At 43.1% G+C, this 21264-nt stretch overlaps 1 protein-coding gene and 1 pseudogene across 1 annotated transcript in view; one reads left to right on the forward strand and one right to left on the reverse strand.

The window, feature by feature from the left end:
- Rpa1 (replication protein A1) overlaps positions 1-21264 on the reverse strand; it is a 49614-nt gene that overhangs the window by 27581 nt on the left and 769 nt on the right. Inside the window, exons 2-4 of the mRNA XM_032912967.1 lie at positions 15256-15306; positions 14148-14226; positions 13409-13517 (exon numbers count right to left, since the gene is read on the reverse strand). Coding sequence (XP_032768858.1) covers positions 13409-13517; positions 14148-14226; positions 15256-15306 — 239 coding nt within the window. The remainder of the gene's footprint in view (positions 1-13408; positions 13518-14147; positions 14227-15255; positions 15307-21264) is intronic.
- On the forward strand, positions 163-4527 carry LOC116909085 (annotated as a pseudogene).

Genomic DNA, 21264 nt, shown 5'->3' on the forward strand with positions numbered 1-21264 from the left:
TCTCATTCTTGAATAACTTGAGAAGTGTTCATTCCTAAGTGGACTCTTCACTTATTCTTTCCTCACATCTTCAGTTTTTGTTTTTAATTTATTATAGTGGTATTCATTTCCTATCTAGTCCCTTAATTAAAATAGCATACCTTGCTATGTGCCATTATCTTCATGGAGGCACCGGTACAATTTAGATTATTATTTACAAAACCCTAATACACAAAAAGATGACCTGTTTTCAGAACTATGTACTTATCCAAATCATTAATTTTTCCCAGTGAGAAACAATTATAGCAGTAGACATTTTAACTTTTTAATTATTGGGGGCTAAGAAACAGTGCAGCTGGTGGAGCCCTGGGACTTGCTGGGCCATCAGCCTAACATAACCAGCAGGTTCCGGGCCAACGTACATATCTGAAACACACAGGTACAGGTGCTTGTGCATGTGTGCACACACCCCTACGCTTTCTGAAACGCTTACAGGCTTCCTTTACATGATCTGTCTCAGCTGTGCTATCCCTCCAGCTCGTCTCACAGTCTCAAGCCTGCTGCACTCTGGGCCAGCGGTTTTGTCTCAGTTCCTGGCACACGCTACACTTCTTTCTGCCACTAAGCCTACACATGGTCCCCTGACTGCATCCCTCCCTCCCCTCATTCTGCTTCATCTAATATGTACTTTTTAGCTCTTATCGCAAACTTGGAATTGAACCAGGGGCTTATTCATGCTAGGCGAATGCTCTACCACAGAGCTATACCCCTCCAACGCCCATCTCAAATATCATTTCAAAAGGCATTTTCTTGGTTTCTTGTTTAGATCAGGTTTCTTTGTCGTTCTGCAGCCATGACTTCATTCCTTCGGAACACTTGTCTTAGTTTTAAGTTCTATATTAATTAGTGACTGTTTTTCTTTCTCTCTGCTAGACTGCACTTTCAATAAAGGCAGGTAGCCAGCCACAGTGCTTAATTAAGCAAAAGATGTCATTCAATACATACTAGGACAAGATGCCATAATGTCACCTGCAGATAAAGAACTACTGGTGTCAGCAGACAGCTCAAGGGCTAAAGTGCTTGGGCACGCTGAGTGTGAGCTCTGGAGTTCTGATGCCCAGAACCCACATAAATGCAATATGCATGTGGCAACCCACCTCTAATTCCTTCTTTTAGATAGCAGTTCTCCAGAGCAAGCTAGCTAGCAAGACAAGCCACATCAGAGAGCTCCGGGCTTGACGGAGACCCTGCCTCCAGGAGTAACTCCCAATCGAGAGGATGAGGACTCCCAAATCTCAGGCTAGCATGTTCATGTACAAATGTCAACACATTCACACACATGAAAACTGGGGAGAAAAAAAAAAAAAGAATTGCTTTGAAGATCACATAATGGCAGGCAGGGAGGCTGACAGAAGAGGTGGACCAAGGGAAAGCCATGCTCGTGGCAGTGGGAAGGGTGGGTGGGTCTGAGCAAGGGGTCAGCAGTCACAGCGCTTTACTGTCTGCAGGCTTGGCTGCCGAATGCTGGGCTTGGTCATACAGAATTTTTCAGTATGTTCTTTTTTTTTTTTTTTTTTTTTTTTTTGTTTTTTTTCGGAGCTGGGGACCAACCCAGGGCCTTGCGCTTCCTAGGTAAGCGCTCTACCGCTGAGCTAAATCCCCAGCCCCAGTATGTTCTATCCATACTGTAAAGTTAACCTATCAGGGTGTGATGGCTTGCATATGCTTGGCCCAGGGAGTGGCACTATTAGAAGGTGTGGCCTTGTTGGAGAAAGTGTGTCACTGTGGGGTTGGGCTTGGAGACCCTCCTCCTAGCTGCCTGAGGATGCTTAGTCTGTTCCTGGCTTCCTTTGGGTGAAGATGTAGAACTCAGTTCCTCCTGCACCATGCCTGCCTGGACGCTGCCATTCCCGCCTTGATGATAATGGATTGAACCTCTGAACCTGTAAGCCAGCCCCAATTAAATGTTGTTCTTTATATGACTTACATTGGTCATGGTGTCTGTTCACAGCAGTAAAACCTTAACTAAGGCACAGGGTTATGCTTTTTCAATGAAATAAGCCTGAAAAAGTGGTCTGCTACTGAGGACTGGATAAAGATGACCTATTAGATGTCCGTCACAGGTGGTGATGCATGCCTGAATTCCAACCTCAGGAGCAAGGACTGCCTCGGATGCTGTGAGTCAGAGGCCAGCCCCAGCAACGTAATATCATGCCTCAGAGTTCAAAAATAAAACAAAACTAAACAAAAAAGAAACATTAACAAGCAAAACAAAACAAAACAAAACAAAACTGTCAAGGGCTAGAGAGACTCCACAGCAGTTAAGATTGAGTTTTGTCCCCAGCACCAAGCAAGTCACAATTGCCTTTAACCCTAACTCCAGGGGATAACTCTGGCTTCAAAAGGCACTCCAGCCCCTACCAACAAACACACATACGCATAACTACAGAGACTCATACACATAAGTAAAAATAATTTAATAATAATAATGTCTTCTAAAAATTACATCTTGGGGCCTGGAGAACTAGCCTTCGATGCTCTTCCAGAGGGCCTGGGTTTGGTTCCCAGATCCCACATGGTAGCTTACAACCATCTGCAACTCCAGTTACAGAATCTGACACTCTCTTCTGAGCTCTGTGGACACCAGACACACGTGGCGCATATACACTCAGGCAAATCATCCATAAACATAAAATTAAAAAATTGTATTCTATCTTGTAATACATATACATATTAAATGAAATACAGCAAGGTGAGGATGACAGCATATTGAAATAACACAGCAGAGTCATTTTACAGAGAACATAGGTGCCCGCTATAAGGACGCCCTCAGCAAAACAGAGACGATGGGAAACTGTAAGGATTAGAGACAAATGGCCTGCTGTTGCAGAAAATAAACAGAGGGGAAGAGATACAAGGAGAAAAACACAGGTGGTAGAAGGTTTCCAGACCACCAACCCATTACTATGTAAATTTACTTTGGATCCTAACTCAAATATGAATGTACACACAAATGTGCATATATAAGCATTTATACATCATATATGAGTGGTTGGAAACAGAACACTAACTGGGTATTTACTTTAGGTGTAAATGGTACAGACCTATTTTCCATTTGACTGTGGGGGTGTACAGTATGTGTACAAGCCAGAGATAAGACACCGGTAAGCTGGGCATCTTCTATTACTCTCTCCCATATATTTAAAAAAAATTTTTTTGGATCCGCGCTGTGGCTGGCTACCTCTTTCCTGTGGTCGCTGCCACCTCGCCTGCATTGGAGCCCGAATTTTCTTGCAGTGATCTCCCCCGGCTGTCCTCCTGTCCCTGTCGCTGTCCTCCTGTCCCTGCCGTCTTGGTGCTCAGACAACCGTGGACGGTTGTAAAGAAGAAAGCCCTGTTCTTTCTGTTACAACGAAGCGTTTTAATTGCAATCCTGATCTTTAAGAACTTGAAGTAAAGTGTGAGGACAGCGGAGAGAAGGTTCCTACAGTCCTGTGTGTTTGCAATTTTCCTGTAAGGATTGTGTTGGAAATCATGAAAGGATGTCTTTTGTCGAGTGACCAATTACGGGACATGATAACAAGGAAAAGCAACGTGTACGAAACATACTAGATAGTTCAAAGGAAGCGGAAGAGCTGGAGGCCAGCAGACTGTACGAGGACAGCGGCTACTCATCATTCACACAGAGTGACTGTGAGGGTAGCATCCTTTATCCTGGAGAATTTCAGAAATAGACGCCAGGCCTGTCTGCTGCCATCACAGAGCCCAGACCAGCACCCCAACAAAAACCTGCTAACTGTGCTGCATTTCAAAAGAGTAGTTTGCTCAACGTTAAAAAAGAATGGCAAGCGAAACTCTAAAGTGGATGGAGAAAAGCGGAAAAGCTATCGTCAGTGGAAACTTTAGATTGCAAAATATAATTGGCAAGAAAACGGGCCTGGAACACCTAGATATCAGGCTAAGCTCACCCGGAGGGAATTTATACACCTGTTAGCTAATATTTTGACAAAGCTCAGCGGCATGGACTTAATAAATTTGTCTAAAGTGAGTAGAATTTGGAAGATAATAAAAAGCGATAAAGCAATACAGCAAAGCCATGAGAGAGTGAGTCACCGGAAGCAATAAGTGGTCACTACACGCTTCAACCAGAGGATATGTCGTGGGCAACACTGCACTAACTTCTGTTCAAAAGTCATCGACCTGGGCACCTCCCAAAAAAGATGTCCAAGTCAAGTTCTCCAGTCTGTGTGGTCAGAAGGGTTCTGCTACAGCCGGCACAATGAGTTCCTGGAGGTGGCAAAGACACTGAAAAACAAATAAAGTCTCAAAGCCTGTGTTCGCTGTAATTTCCCTGCAAAATATGACCATTTAGACTGAGCAGTCTGCAAATGGGAAAGTTGTAAATTTGAATATTGTACAAAGTGTCTGTGTGTTTACCATAACAACAAATACTGTTCGAATGGCAAGAACCTAAAAACCAGCTGTAAAATGGGTCCTCTGCCTGGAACTAAAGAGAGTAAAAAGAACTTACAAAGATTGACCTTTTAGTTGATCAACTGTAGATCGAAAGGGCTACTTTTTTAAAAAACATCCAATTTTAACTTAAGAAAGTAAACGTAATGATGATGCCTTTTGTGACTAGAGGACACACAGCCTCTTAAAAGAATCACAGCCTAATGTTTAAACAGATTAACTGTTCATAAAACACCAAGATTGACTTATTTTATGCAAAAGAAAGTGTAGAATCTATTTGTAGTTAGATGCTAAAATAAAACTGGACTTTTTGGCAAAGGAAGGTTGTGGTTTTTTTTTTAATGGAGTCTTGCAAACAGATGTGCTTCAGGGTTAGCCTCTGAGATGTGCTTTATCAAATCTGTATCATGCTCCTATCAACTTGAGACTGTTGATTTAAATATTAGTCAATTTAAAGTTTTGTCAATATGAGCTTTTCAGTGTTAAGTATCCTTTGTAGAGTCCTATTTCTGAAGTCTATTTTAATGTTTTTATATATGTAAATATCTTTTTTTATGTGCCAAAGAAAATAAATAACACACATAATTTGGTTTTGTTACAATAAAATTGTTAGTGGTTTAAAAAATTTTCATTCACTCATAGACGGCTACTCTCTAAGCAGCCCTGACTGCCCTGAAATCCCTATGTAGGCTAAGCTGGTCTCACATTCAGAGATCCACTTGCCTCTCCTTTCCAATGCTGGGTCTAAAGGCCAGTGTCACTACGCCCAGTGTTTTACATTTATTTACTTAGTGTGTGTGTCTGTGCACACTTGTGCTTTGGTACACAAGTGGAGGTCTGAAAAGAACTTACAGGAGCGGATTCTACAGTGTGGGATCCAGGGAATCAAGCCCAAGGCTTCAGGCTTGATGATAAGTGCCTTCTCCTTCTAAGCCACCTCACCAGCCCCTTTGTCTTAATTTTTTTATTATTTCTGAGAGTCTCAGTAGGTGGTACCTCTGGCTGTCCTGCACCTTGACCTGTAGGCCAGGCTGATGGTCACGGAGGCCAGCCTGCCTCTGCCTCTCAAGCACTAAAATAAAGGTGTGTGCCACTATGCCCAGCCCCTCATCTTTTTTCTATACAGGATGTCCGAGTCCAGAGCTCACCAATGGGCAGATTTGCTGCCATAAGCTCTCCCTATCCACCTGCCTCCCAGCTTCCATCTAGCGTCAGAGCTACAGATTAGTGCCACCCTGCCCAGCTTTTTACATGGGTGGTGGGGATTCCAATTCTGGTTGTCATGCTTGTGAGGCAAGCACATGTCTAACCGTGCTGTCTTCCCAGCCCAGTACTGGTTTTGTTAAAGAGAGTTCATTACTATAAAACAAACCAACAACAATGAAACATCTCTATCTATGGAATAACGTATCTGATACTTACTCCAAAATTATCAGGAGTATATATGAGAAAACAGAGACAGAGCAAGGTCATAATCTGAAGCCATGTGCATGGTTATATGGGGACTCAACTCTACTGTGCTGTCTGTCTACTTTTATAAATGTTCACAATCATGCAAAATATAAGACATATTTGAAAATAGGGAAAGGAAGCTAAGAGGATTATTTTTTAAGGCAGGATTTATTATGTAAGAATGAAAAAGCAGTTCAATATTAATCTGTTAAAATAATTCACACTATTAAAGGATTAAAAATAATATGATTATATCAAGTTGTAGTAAAAGCTCTTCAAAAATTCCAAGAGCCATTTCCATAAAACCCCAAGCAACTTAAGGACCTAAAAGTTGTGAGCATGATAAAGTGCGTGTACTTCACAGGATGAATGACACCGAACACGGAAACCAAAGGCACTTCTATCACCAGCCAGGTAGGGGAAGGCCTCGCTGGCACAGCACTGTCAGAGCCATGGGCTGGCACAGCACTGTCAGAACCTGGTCAGACAGCTCAGTGGGCGTAAGCACTCGATGCATAGACTGCACACCTGAATCTGATCCCTGAAAGCTATAGCGGAAGGAGAGGACCAACTCCTGACCCTGTCATCTGATCCCCACACACACATGGTACACGCAGCACACACACCCCCTTCCCAATGATTAAAAAAAATTATGTTATAGCCTAATACAAATAAATATACATCTCATAATAAAGAGATAAATGCCTAAAAAACCCAAGGCTTTAAATGGTAAGATATCATATTCTTGGATGAAAAGATCTAATGTCAAATAATCAATTTAATGCAATTATGTATATTCAGGAGACCTCTGCTTGGCTTTTGAACTCGATAGCACTCTTACAATTCATATGGAAGAAAAAACCATGAAAACCACCGAACATTATCAGAATGCTTCGCAGATGGTATCTTGGCAGCACATACGTCTAAGGGCTATGAAAACTGTAGCTCATCCATGCCTTGCTAGGGAGAAGGCGGATGGGTATAGCTACTTGGGAAAATAATCTGGTAATTCTTCATTAGTTAAATCATACAGTCAGAACCTGAACTAGCAACTTCTCTTCTAGGTACATTTACCCTCGGCATCGACACCACCAATACATCGCTCCTAGCAGAATGTGCACTTGGATGAAGGCAGTATCTGCATTTAATTGATATCCTCTTACAGGTTTTAAATTATCTCTAGATTACTTACAATAGTCAAGATGATGCAAATTAGGTTACGCTGTATTATTTGGGGCCTAACGAGAAAATGTGCTTGTTCAGTTCAGATGCAGTATCTCCCCTGAATACTTCTCATCAGTCACCAGTTGAATACCCGGACCAAGAATCCGCAGAAAGAGGGCCGACCACATAAAAACTTGTCCACAAATATTCAGTGCGTTATTCGAAATGCAAACAGTGGGAACAACCCAAAAGCCCGGAAACTGAAAAAGAAGCAGAATGTGCTGGGCCTAGAGGCCTAGATCTGTAATCCCAACTAAGGTTGAGGCAGGAGGATCTCAAATTCAAGGTCAGTCGAGACAACTTAGCAAGACCTTGTCTCAAAACAAAAAGAGGCTGAGGATGTAGCTCGGTGTAGAGCATCTGTCTAGCGTGTGTGCGGACCCCAGTACCACAAAGAAAAAAAAAACAATAAGCAAAATGTGATCTGTCTACACAACAGGATGTTACAGCCATAGAGGGGAGGGACACAGTAACACATATATAACACAGCTATAACAGCTGAAAATACAATGGTAAATAAAGAAGTGTCACAAAGCACAGGTAACGCATGGCTCCACTTACATGGAATGTTCTAGACAAATCTACAGAAATGAGAAGATCAGTGAGCCCTTGGCACTCAAGAGGTTTGGGATTGGGAGCTAAAGGGTACCAGGTTTCTGGGATTATGGGGGTAAGAAGATGTTCTAAGCTTAACTGTGAAAATGACTATTCAAAACTGAAGTGTTCAAAATCATACTTTTAAAAACTGTCAGTGACACATGAACACAGAAGGATGGGGAGAGGAAAGTGGCAAATTCAGGACACCAGTCTCTTCTCTAAGTCTGCTGCCAACCATCGATTTTCCACCGTTATCAGAGAGCTTTTCGGTTTGTCTCATCGTATTTGCTGCTTTTGGTAGAATCTCAATATAGTGAGATATGAGGCTGGCCTCCTCCTTACTATGGCTGAGGATGGCTTTGAACTTCTAATCCCCCACCCCCACCTCCCAGGTCGTGGGATTATAGGGGTGGACCACTCTGCCCAGCAAGCACACTACCAACTGAGCCACACCCAGCCTTATCCGTAATCTTTGCCGAAAGTAAAGCATAATAAGACATAACGCAGCACTAGCCTGCCTGCCTACCATGAGGCCCTGGCTAAATGCCCAGCACCTGTGGAAGAGTAAAACACTCCCGACTCAGGGAGGAGTATGTAGTTCTGTGTACAAAGCCCTGCATTCAACATCCAGCACTGTGCATATCAGGCAGGCTTACTGAGGATCCGAGCTTAAGGTCATCCTTAGATAAGTTAGAGACCAGACTGAGCTGCATTAGATGAGACACTTTCTCATAAACAAAATAAATAAAAAATAATTAAAACTACTGACCAAACTCTATGCCTTCCATAGTTTATTCCACACTCAGAATAAAACACTCTCACTGGCCCTTTAAGTATTGCCCATTTGGAAAAACACCCAAGTTACATTCTTTGCTCACGTCATATGCAAAAGCGAACCTCACGGCAAGTATGAAAATACAGTCTTAGGTTTGGTCAGCAAGCCTCTCCAGCATTAGGATTCAGAGGTCATAATGCAGAGAGTGGACAAATGCAAATACAGATTTATACCACAAAATACCATACACAAACAAACCAAGTTAGAATGGGTAAATATGTAAAACAGACAACAGAGCTAATATGCCCGAGTTACTAAGAGCTTCAGTAAATAAATAAAAAAATAATGGTCACAGTACCAGGGGCTGGAGAGCTGGCTTGGAGGTTAAAGGCACTGGCTGCTCTTCCAGAGGACCCCGGTTTGATTCCCAGCAACCACATGACACTCATATAACCATCTATAATTCCAGTGCCAGAGGATCAAGTGTCTTCTTGTGCAGCCCATAGATACCAGGCAAACACATGGTACACAGACATAGATGTAGCAGACAAAACCATCATATACATAAAACTTGGAAAAACAAAAAGCATATCAGATTTTTTTTCTTTAAAGAACAAAGTAGGAGCTGGAGAGACAGCTCAGTGAGAGTACCTGTGCAAGCATGAGTTTGGATGCCCAGCACCTCTCATCTGAAAAGCTAACTAACTGGTGGTGCCCGTTATCCAAGTCGAGAAAGGTTGGAGGCAGGGCGGATGGAGCACTTTGACCACCCGCCTAGTCAAAAAACCAGTGATCTCTGGGCCAGTGAGAGATTCACAAGGGAATAAGAGAGTTACAGAGGACAACATCAGGGTATGAGTGTGTGAAGGGGTGCACACCACACACACACATTTTTGTTTTTAATTTACAAACATTAAAATATGTCTCAGTGGGTAAAAACACCTGCCGTGCAAGCCTGGTACCAGAGCTCAGTCCCTGGCAAGCTGGAAGGAGAGAACCAATCCCTAAGCTGTGCAGCATGGCAAGCGCACGTGCATGTGTGCGCTCTCCCGCAGCCATGTCCTAGCAGCCAGAAGCACTGCTTGTAGCACGCGGGAGAGCCTGGGGTGGAAGATACTGGATCCCAGGCAGGCGAGTTGGCAAGAAGACTGCCTTGCCTAGACAACGGCAGAACAAACATCACGTCTGGCACAGCCGTCCGGGACTGTTCATATTAACCATGTACAGATGAGAGGAAATGGCACAGGAACAATTCAACACCCAGGGTATGAAATGAAAGGAACGAGGCACACAAAGGACAAGGAACCTGGATACGAGAAAGCCTAAGCGGGGAGTGGTACTTCCCAGAAGGGAGTCATAAAATAGACTGAATTCATTAAAGCAAGAGCCAAAGATAAACGGAGTCAGCTCAAAAACCCACAGGAAACGGCAAAATAACACTCGTCTGACAGTTGACACTACAGCAGGCAAATCTCGGGACGCCCCTGAAGGGGTCTTTGGACTAGGTGAACGGAGGTGGGAAGACCCCCGTAAATGTGGGCGACACCCTCTTTGGACTGAGACTCCAGACTGGATAACAAGGAGCAAGTGAGTTGAGTGCCAGTACCCAGTGCTTCCGGCTACCTGCGGTGGCTGCAGTGTGACGAGGTGCTTCATGTCAGACCACACCCTCACACTGTGAACCAAAATACCCCGCTCTCTACATTGCCTTTACCAGGTATTTGTTCATACCAAGAAAAGAGGTAACCAATACAACATATAAGACCTAAAGGCAAACACGAATCTTGCATGTTTGATTTTGAAGCTCATGGGCCAGCTGTGCATAATGCTAGGTCTGCTGGCTAAGGGTGACAGTACATACACCTATAATCCCGGCTGCTGTGGCAGCAGCAAAAGCACAAATGAAAGGCCAGCCAGGGTGGCATAGCAACTGACTAAACTGACGAAAGTGGGAGGCATACAGAAAACCAGTAGATTAGAAGAGGGCTTCCTTCCTACTATGCAAGAAGCCCCAGGTTTCATCCCCTGTAGTGGAAGAGAGAACTAAGAATACAGAAGTCTACTGTGGAAAGGTACTGCTAGGTCACACAGAAACATCATTCAAGTGTCTTGGGGAGGGCATGTGAGGATCACTTCCTGATGATTATGTATCTACTGCAGTATCTTGCACTGTTGTGTTAGTATGTGCTCCTCCTCCTCCATCTCACTGCGCCAAGAAACCACACTGAGTTCGTGCAAGGAACTGACCTAACTAGACAGCTCTCAGAAGGACTACAAGAAATACACAAACTATAAACTTGAAATTCTCAAAGTATACTGGGTCCACTGAGAATCGAATATGCACATTTTTAGATCATAGGTTCTTTTGCCGGGGAGCAAACACAGGTTTCTGGGTGTCTGAGTGCATTTGTGCAGGACACGTGTCTGTGGACGTGCATGTGGAGGCCAGAGGTCAACTTGAGGTGACAGTGCTCAGGAGTCACCCTCCTTGTTTTTTCCTTTGTCTTGAGACAAAGTCTCATGCCGCCCAGACTGGCTTAGAGTTTGCTATATACATAGATGGCCTTGCTTTTCATATCCTACTGACAACCAAAGAACACTGGGATGACAAACGTACACCCGGTTTTTGGTGCTGCCGACCACACCCAGAGCAGCGTGAATGTGAGGAAAGAGCTTCGATCCCCAGCCTGTCTTTCTTTTATGCATTCACTGTGTGCACATGTAGATTCGTGCACAAAGGTCAGAGGAAAGCCGATTCTCTTCTGCCTCCAAGTGGGTCTCAGGACCCTCTCAGCTTGCAGAAAGCAGCTTTACCCACTGACCCACCTACCTTATTTCTTGAGACAGTCATTCACTGAGACCCGGGTATTCCCAATTAGGCTAGGCTGGCAAACCAGGAAACCCCAGAGCTCCACCTATCCCTGACTCCTGCCCCTACTAGGATTATGAACCCTTGCCTCTGTACCTGGCTTTTGGGATCAAATTCAGATCTTCATGCTTGCCCAGCAAGCAGTTTATCATCAGAGCTATTATTGTCTTCAGCCTGCTAAAGATCAGGGTTTTAACATACCAAAACTCCCCTTTAAGAATTGCTTAGGCATTGGGGATTTAGCTCAGTGGTAGAGCACTTGCCTAGCAAGTGCAAGGCCCTGGGTTCGGTCCCCAGCTCCGAAAAAAAAAATATTGCTTAAAGATTCCTGTAAAAGACTTCTAATTACAGCAAGGAAATAGAGACAGTAAGATCTTTGAGTTCTAGAACAGGTTACCTAGTGAACAAAGAGAAAGAAAAGAAGGAAAGAGAGAAAGAGGGGAGGCATAGATATAAACAAACAAGCAAACAGGAAGCATAGCCACAGAGGCGAAGGTAAGCAATAGGAAATGTGTAGGCGGCCTGAGTAAACTGTGACAATAAAGAACAAGATCAGGGCTGGGGTGTAGCTCAGCAGGGCACTGCTTACCTAGAGGTCCTACTACCCGCGGCTCTTCAACAAAACATGTAGCTCATGACAGACAGAAGAAAGCACAGTAAACAGACACGCACGCACGCACGCACAAAGGTACTGGAAAAGAGGTGGCTCAGTGCCTAAGAGCACAACACCCACAGGGCTGCTCACCACTACCCCTTTTAATTCCAGCACTCAGGAGGAAGAAACAGGCAGATCTGTGAGAGGTCCGCCTGATCTACATTGTGAGTTCCAGCTAGCCAGGGCTACAGTGAGATCTTGCCTCAAAAATAAAATAAAATAAAAAATTTAAAAATTAACACCAAGTATAAACTTATCAATCAAATCTTAAATTGACTTTTATAAGAGATATTAAAAATTGACAACAGAAAGGCTGAATGTTAAAATTAGAATACAGACATAGCAAGTTAATATGAAATCAAAGAAAAAAAGTGTTTCAAAATACTCAGGTAACAGGGCTGGAGAAGATGGCTCAATGGTTAAGAGCACTGGATGCTCTTCCAAAGGACTCCAGTTCAATTCCCAACACCAACATGGCAGCTCACAACTGTCCATAATTCCAGTCCCAGGAGAGTCAACACTCTCACACAACATAACATAAACATAAGTAAATAAATGAACTGGAAAAGTGTTTCAAAATATACAGGTAATAGGGCTGGAGAGATGGCTCAGTGGTTAAGAGCACTGGCTGCTCTTTTGGAGGTCCTGGGTTCAATTCCCAGCACCTACATAGCAGCTCACAACTGTCTCTAACTGTAGTCCCGAGGGATCTGATGCCCTCTTCTGGTGTGCAGACATACAAGTAGACAAAAACCGCATACATAAAGGTTACACACACACACACACACACACACACACACACACACACACACATATAACACACACACACATAACACACACTGGTTTAACTTCTTCAGCACTGAAACATTTACCATACTGATTCCCATGAGGTTTTGGTCCCATTCTATCATGGGAAATAAAAAAAATTAGAAAAAAAAAATAAACCTCTCCCTAAAATAAAGTTTTCTTTATGTCATTTTTTTTAAAAATGGAAATAACAGTTCTGCTCACGCTGTATTTCTAGCATGTAACATCTTGCAAGTACTTAGCCATATTTCATATCAGCTCAACACATTTTACTACCGAAGACTCAAGATCGCAAAAAAAGCAACCAGACTGGATAATTAACCATTTCTTCTGTAGTAGTAAGTGACCTCTTCCTTGAAAGATATTACAGTAACGCTGAAGAAACCAGAAATAGGTAGAATTATACATTCTACTTTAACCTGTTCTGAGATTTCCAACTTATTTCTTCTGTTATTTCTCCCTTGACGCCCATGTTAGGCGGAGTTCAGCTGGAGCTCTTCACTGCCTTTTAAAGCCCCTACCTTCCACGCGCAGTTCCTGTTCTACAGTGTAAGCCAATGGACGAGGAGGAGCATACCTTCCGTCCTTCAGGGTGTTGACGATGAAGCGTTGGACCTGGCAGACACAGTTGCTGGCCAGTTCGCCCCCCTCGACCAGGGCGTTCAGCTGCGTGGCCAGCATGAAGGCTGCAAAACCAGAGAGAGCAGCTCAGTCTCGAAGCCCTGCCTTAGCCTGCAAGCTCATACCGAGGAGAACTATTAAATACAGCTGTTGAAACTCCTCAGACTCTGCAGAGAGGAAAGCGGCCTCAATCCACCCTGTGTCAAAAACTGCAGCCACTCCTAAATGCTATCTGTTTCTCAAAGTCTCCAAATCATTTTTACTGTCATTCTAGTTTCTGGGGGGAAATGAAGGCAATTCTTTCCAGGTCTTTAGCGCCATGACTAGAGACAGCAGGCAAATATTCCAGGAAGGGACCCCATCTTCTTTCTAAAGCTTCTAGGACAGAAATAAAACTCCTAAAAAGGAAGAACAGGGCAGCTCACCCATGACACCAACAAAATGTCAATACTATCCTCAGGGAAATTAATCAAAGAAAACATACACCACCGGTTAGAGAAAACTAATTAAGCTGAATAGCAGCTTTCCAGTGTAGCTGGTTTATTGTCAGAACGCTCTCTACCGGCCGCAACTCTGCGTGAACCAAGCCCGCAGCCAGTGTGGGCTTCAGGGGCTCCAAACGCTGCAATCAGAGGGTAGGGGATGCTGCTGTCATTTAAGCATTCCCAAAGCCTAGATTTATTCATCATACTCACAGGAAAGTGTGTTCAACCCATCACTCATAAGCAGTCGATACCGCGGTGGACTATTCCCTGTAGTAATGGGACGGATGTTCTAGAAAAGTTGATAGAAAAGTTGATTCATTAAGCAGGCTCTCCCTAAGGGTAAGCAAAGCTAAGTGGCAGGAGACGGGGTTTGCCATTAGTCTAAGACAAGATGAACTGCTCGCCCATCCTCCTGACACCCAAATACAAATGAAAGAACACTGGATTGAGCTAACATTATTAAAAACAATATAAACTGAAACATCAATAATCATGTGTTCTGTCTCCTGTATGTCAAAACAGTGTGTGAGATGGCACCTAACACATGAAAGGACTATTTAGGGAACATGCTGAAAATATGAAGTAAAATTAAAAATGGAAAGGAAAACAATTTGCCTAAAGCGGCTCACAGCTGGTGAAGGGACAGAAGCAGAGAGAATAGCAACATGTGGACGTGCAGATCTGGGGCAGAGCAGACAAGGACTCAGCCGGAAAGGGTGGGGCAGCCTCTGAAGGAAGTGAATTAGGTAAACAGAGCCTGAAGGGGACTGGCCCAGGAGTGGTTACCATCTATACCTCCTGCCTCAGTCTGCAGGAATGATCCTAGAGTCTCTCATCTACTGACATCTGAAATTCACATTATGTTTTAGAGCCCATTAAATGATGGGTCGATTAACTAAAAGAAATTTAAGCGGGGTGGTGGTGGTATAGGCCTTTTAATCCCAGCACTTGGGAGGCAGAGGCAGGTGGATTTTCTGTGAGTTCAAGGCCAGCCTGGTCTATAGCGGGAGTTCCAGGACAGCCAGAGATATGTCTCGAAAAACAAAACAAAACAAAACAAAAAACCAACAAAAAAAAATCTTAATAGTATCTGTTGGTGAATGAGTATGTGTGTTAGAGAGAGGGGCGGGAAATGGTGTTCTGGAATTTGAGAGAGAGAGAGAGAGAGAGAGAGAGAGAGAAAGAGAGAGAGAGAGTGAGTGTGTGTGTGTGTGTTTCTGAGAAGTAGACAAAACCGTATGTCTTCCATCAAATGCAATATTTAATTATCTATTAGTTGAACATGTTCATTCTATTTAACACACATGCAGGTACTTACAATGACTTGAAGAACGGGTTTTATGGATGTATCTCCCTGCTGCATTATGGCCTGAAAAAGAAAAACAGATTCTTATAAAAAAAATTTAAAAACAATAAATCACAGGTAATATTGTCCTAAGAGCATGCCCAGCAAGGGCCATCATGACGGCTCAGGGGCCAAAGACCCTCTCCAGAAGAAACCAGTAGAAAAGCCTTAATTAAATCATTTGTCCAGGGTTGGGGATTTAGCTCAGTGGTAGAGCGCTTGCCTAGCAAGCGCAAGGCCCTGGGTTTGGTCCCCAACTCTGGGAAAAAAAGAAAAAAAAAAAAATTCATTTGTCCAATGACAAGCCAGCAAAGTGCCAGTTTTCAAAGACTGCACATATTTGTTGCCAAATATGTTGCACTGCTTTCTTGTGGAAACAGCAATATTCGAACACTTATATTCACTACCTCAAGCTTTGTTGTTTTTTTCTTTAAATTTGTTTACTGGTTTAAGACAGGGTCTCACGAAGCCCAAGCTGGCCTTAAGTCTGCCAAGTGTTAAGGATGACTTTGAACTTCTAATCCTCCTCCTTCTAGCTGCCAACACTTAAGACTTTTCTCCTGAAATCAGTGATAATATTAACATAACGGGGTGGGGTGCTCCTGCCATGTATTTCTAGTTGTTGACTTTGAAATCTTGCTGTCTCAGCCTCCGGTGTTGGAATTACTTCTGTCTAAATAAAACATATCGAACATGGAAGACGTATAAACTGTAATGAGCCAATACATGATAAAAGAAACACACAGCTGAACATGGTCACACCACCTATAAATCTCAATAATCGCGAGGCTGAGGCAAGATCACGAGTTCAAGACCAGGTTAAGCTATAACATAGGACTCCAGAAAACAGAGCTATTGTCTTAGTCAGGGTTCCTATTCCTGCACAAACATCATGACCAAGAAGCACGTTGGGGAGGAAAGGGTTTATTCAGCTTACACTTCCACATTGCTGTTCATCACCAAAGGAAGCCAGGACTGGAACTCAAGCAGGTCAGGAAGCAGTAGCTGATGCAGAGGCCATGGAGGGATGTTACTTATTGGCCTGTTTCCCCTGGCTTGCTCAGCTTGCTCTTTTATACCTGTCCAGGGACGGCACCACCCACAGTGGGCTGGGTCCTCCCTCCTTGATCACTAGTTGAGAAAATGCCTTACAGCTGGGTCTCTTGGAGGCATTTCCTCCACTGAGGCTCCTTTCTCTGTGTTAACTCCAGCTTGTGTCAAGTTGACACACAAAACCGGCCAGTACATCTATATACTCAACTGATTTTGTCAAGCTTGACAAAATACCTCAATGGAACAAACGGTATAACAAATCACCACACATACAAAAAGTAAACTCAAGGGCTAGGCTATTTGCTTGGCAAAGCTTAGTGACTGAGATTGATTCCCCAGAACCTGTGCTTTAAAAAGCCATGCATGAAGGGTTGGGGATTTGGCTCAGTGGTAGGCGCTGCCCAGGGAAGCGCAAGACCCTGGGTTCGGGTCCCCAGCTCAAAAAAAAAAAAAAAAAAAAAGCCATGCATGGTGGCACATGCTTATAACTCCACTGCTGGGGAAGTAAGGACAAGCAGAAACCTGGCGCTCACTGGCTGACCAGTGTACTTGAGGCTAGCCAAAGGCTATATAGTGAGGCCCTTCCTCGGAGGGGCAGGAGATCATTAAAAGATGAAGTCAGTGAGATGGCTTAGGGGTAACGGTGCTTACTGCCAAGCCATGTGACCTAAATTTGAACCACATGGTGGGAGAGAAGCAATTCCTCCAAGTAGACCTCTGACCTCTATCCAAGTTCAGTGGCACATGGATACCCACACTCACATAAGTACATGCTTTAAAAACAACAACAACAATAACAACAACAACAACAACAAAAACCAGAAAGGCAAGATGGGAGTGTAGCTCAGTGGTTGAGCTCTTGTCTGGCACAGAGTCTTAAAAACTTAAATGAAAGGGGTTGGGGATTTAGCTCAGTGGTAGAGCGCTTGCCTAGGAAGCGCAAGGCCCTGGGTTCGGTCCCCAGCTCCGGGGGGGAAAAAAAAAAACTTAAATGAAAAAGCAACACAGTTTAATGAGAAAATAGTTGAGGTATTTATATTTAACAGAAGACAAAAAAAAAAAATTCTCCCAGTCCATTAATGCTACAACCCAAGTATTTGTTCTTCGGGACCTATTCCTGTTCTGCAGCTTATGTCAGCCTAGAGCTCCTGATCCCCTGCTGCTCCAGCACTCGGATGATAGTCACGTGCTGCCACATTCCAGAATAAACCCAAATTCAAGGGATCGAAAGATATGGACACTTCACAAGATACACAAATAGACAACCAAGACACGGAAGGATGCTCAGTGTCATTCCTAATCAGGAAAGTACAAATGAAAGCACGGCGAGCCAGCATCACATTTTACACAGTCACCAGCATAGCAAAACCCAGAGAGGGACGACACAAAGCACTGGCAACTGCAGTTTTCATAAACACCGCGGAAAAGCGGGCCATTTCTGATCAAATTAAGCATTCAGTTACCATACGACCTAGCCATTGCACTCTCAGATATTTATCTGTAAATATCTGGATTACTCTGCATGTACAAGAAATTTAATACATATTACATAATTTATGTATATATTATGAATAATTTACATGTAATATATTTAAATATTTATATGCATAAAGATCTGTATATAAATGTTCGAAGCATCTTCATTTATAATAGCCATATATATAAAAAGGCTGTAGCCCCAGCTACTTGGCAGGCAGAAACAGGAAATGACTGAGGCCAGAAGTTCAAAGCCAATCTGTATAGCGGAGACTGCTTAAAAAAAACAAAACCAAAAAACCAACCAAAGCAAAACCGATAAACTCACTATGTAGCTAAGTTCCAGTCCTCCTCCTCCTCCTCCTCCTCCTCCTCCTCCTCCTCCTCCCCCCCTCCCCCTTCTGCCTCTCAAGTGCTGAGATCACTGACCTGGACCAACCAACAAATTACTTTTGTGCAGTGCTAGGCACGGAGCCCAGGGTTTCATGCAAACTAGGCAATACGCTACAAACTGAGCTGCAGCCTTGAACTTTTTTTGTAACTGGTTTTCTTTTTGAGACAGAATCTTACTACGCAGTCTCAACTTTCAAATTCTGCCGTAAGAGTTCTTGGTTTATGGAAATGTTCCACTGAACCCAGCCAGATGATTGTTTGCTGTTGTTTCTTAATCTGTATTCATCAAGTGTGTACCTAGGTCAGAGGACAACTTGTAGAACTCAGTCTCCTCTTTCCATTGTGTAGGTCCTGGGGCTCGGACTCTGAGTCTCAGGCTAGGTGGTAGGTGCTTTATTGAGCCATCTTTTTCTTTGAAAAGTTGTTTCTGGCCTGGTGTGATAGCTAACACCTGTAATCCCACCAGGAGGAAGAGGGAGGAGGACTAACAGACGTGGAAGACAGCCTGGGCTATAGTGAGGCAAAGGCTATATACTCACTACATGGCAAGACCCTGTTTTAAAACACTGGGCAAGGCGGAACAAAAGTCAATTTCATATAAAGTCAATAAGTTTGTTAAAGTTCCATTTAACTATAAAACCACACGCAGACTGTTACTTGTTTTTAATTTAAAAAGTATCATAAATAAGGAAAATTTTTCTTTAGAACATCTCATAACATGTACACTTAAAAAGTACTTTAGGGGCTGGAGAGATGGCTCAGCAGTTAAGAACACTGGCTGCCCTTCCAAAGGACTGGAGTTCAATTCCAAGTACCCACCTAGCAAGCAATTCCCACAACTGTCTGTAATTCCAATTCTAGGGGATCTGCTCCCCTCACATAGACATACAGGCAGGCAGAACACCAACGTACATGAAATAATAAATAACCAACTTTTTTTTTAAAGTACTTGAAATTGGGGCTGTAGAAATGGCTGAAGGATTAAAAACATTGGCTGCTCTTCCCAGAGGACCTGAGTTCAATTCCCAGCACTCAAATGGTGGCTCACAACTGTCTCTAATAAGGCCATCTGACACCCTCTTCAGGTGTGCAGATGTACATATAGACAAAACATCCATATACATAAAACACATAAGTGAATTTCTTCATGTGTACGAGGAGCTGGTAGTGGTGCTTCCCTTTAATGCCAGCACTCCAGAGGCAGAGGCAGAGGCAGGTTGATCTGAGTTCCAGGCTAGCCTAGTCTACAAGGGGAGTTCCAGGACAGCACCTTGCCCCATCTTTGCACCTTAACATATTTGACTGTAAAATCTGATGTTTATAAAAAATAAGAACTGACATCAGAAGTCAAGAATATTAATTTCCTTGTCTTATTCTTTTGATAGCTGAATTATGTAAGATAAACAGGATGGGATAGCCAGAGATATAGTTTAGCGGTAGAGTGCTTGCCTAGCATACACATCTGTGGTGCTGGGTTTGATCTCAAACTCCTGGGAACAGCCAGTAATTAGAGCCTTGTACTTCTACTTATCACAACAGTTACATTTTAAAACTTTGGGTCCTTCATTTTCCACTGTTTGTCTAACCATGGGGGCCTGAAGCTTTTGTGCTGACACTTTTGTTATCTAATCATCAGGTAACCAGGGGTCTCTACACTCCATCACCAACAACACATGTAAAACAAAACAAAACAAAACACTATGGATCCCTGCATGGTGGAACATCGTTAGCGGGAGGCAAAGGCAAGTGGATCTCTTGAGTTCAACGCCATGCTGGTCTACATAGCAAGTTCCAGGACAGCTAGGATAGTCTTAAAAAAAAAAAAAAAAAAACAAAACAAAACCCCCATTTTATTTATGAACAAAACATGTAAAGAAAGGAAGGAAAAAAAAACCCTCAGCTTTATCTACTTCAACCAATGTTGGAAATAGCTTTCTTTCTAAAAATAAATAAATAAATAAATAAAAATATATAATATATACACACATATATATTTTAAAGAAAACTCAGCACATTATTGAAATAACCCTATAAACATTCTTTATAAAGGAATTATTTGTAGTTGTCTTACGGTGGCAGCTATGTTAGTCAGGACAATCCAGGCACCACATCCCAAGCTTCAGCACTTCTACAGCCCTACCCTACTCAAATATCCTTTGATTCTGACAAGTGTTTCCCTCTTTCTTCTTCTAAGCCGGTTCTTTTCTCCCTTCTACTTCTGTCCCCTGCTTTCCATTGCTTTACTCACTCATACAACTAGCAAACACTATTTGGGTGCCTAACACTTGCTAGATATTAGGGATCTCACCTAAAGGGGGACTGAAAGCAGCTGCAGGGCTCAGTCTTTGCAATCTCCCACAGGAGATACAAAGTAGCTAATATTTACCAAATAAACAATTACATCTGTGATTACCAGCTGCACTAGCAGCTACTGACCACAAAATTTAGGAACTCAGTCCTCCACCTAGCCCCTTGCTCGGCTTTAACCTTTTTCAGACAAGGGAAAGAGTTTGGAATGTTGCCCAAAGCCATACCTAAGTGAACAAAAAGGAGTTGTCTCAAAATGTGTGGTTCACCAACCAACTCAGTAACACCTGAGCTGAAACAGGAACGCTGGTAGCAAAATAAATTGAAACAAGGATCAATGGCCTCTAGAGCAAGAATACATTTTGTTTTAGAAGACTAACAAGGCCTGGCAAGGAGACTGTGGGAAGAGAGTGTACTGACTGAAACAAATGACTATTCCAGTATGGATGGAAAGTTAAGTGTGGAGTTAACTTCAACTGGTGACCGACTAGGCATCCAGAGTCAGGCACAATGATACTGTGGGTAAAGGTGCCTGCTGTGTAAGCCCAGCTACCTGAGTTCAATCCACAGAATACACAGAAAGGTGGGGAGAGAAGCAACTTCCCAAAGTTGTCCTCTGGCATCCAACACATATGCACCATCCCCACCACGGCATGCATAAGTACCCAAGTATACATAATACATACACACATACACATTATTTTTTAAAATACAGCCTTAGGGTTTGCTCTGATATATGTTCAACTGAAAATG

Source organism: Rattus rattus, chromosome 9 (assembly GCF_011064425.1).
Source record: "Rattus rattus isolate New Zealand chromosome 9, Rrattus_CSIRO_v1, whole genome shotgun sequence".
In the NCBI taxonomy this organism is placed as follows: Eukaryota; Metazoa; Chordata; class Mammalia; order Rodentia; family Muridae; genus Rattus; species Rattus rattus.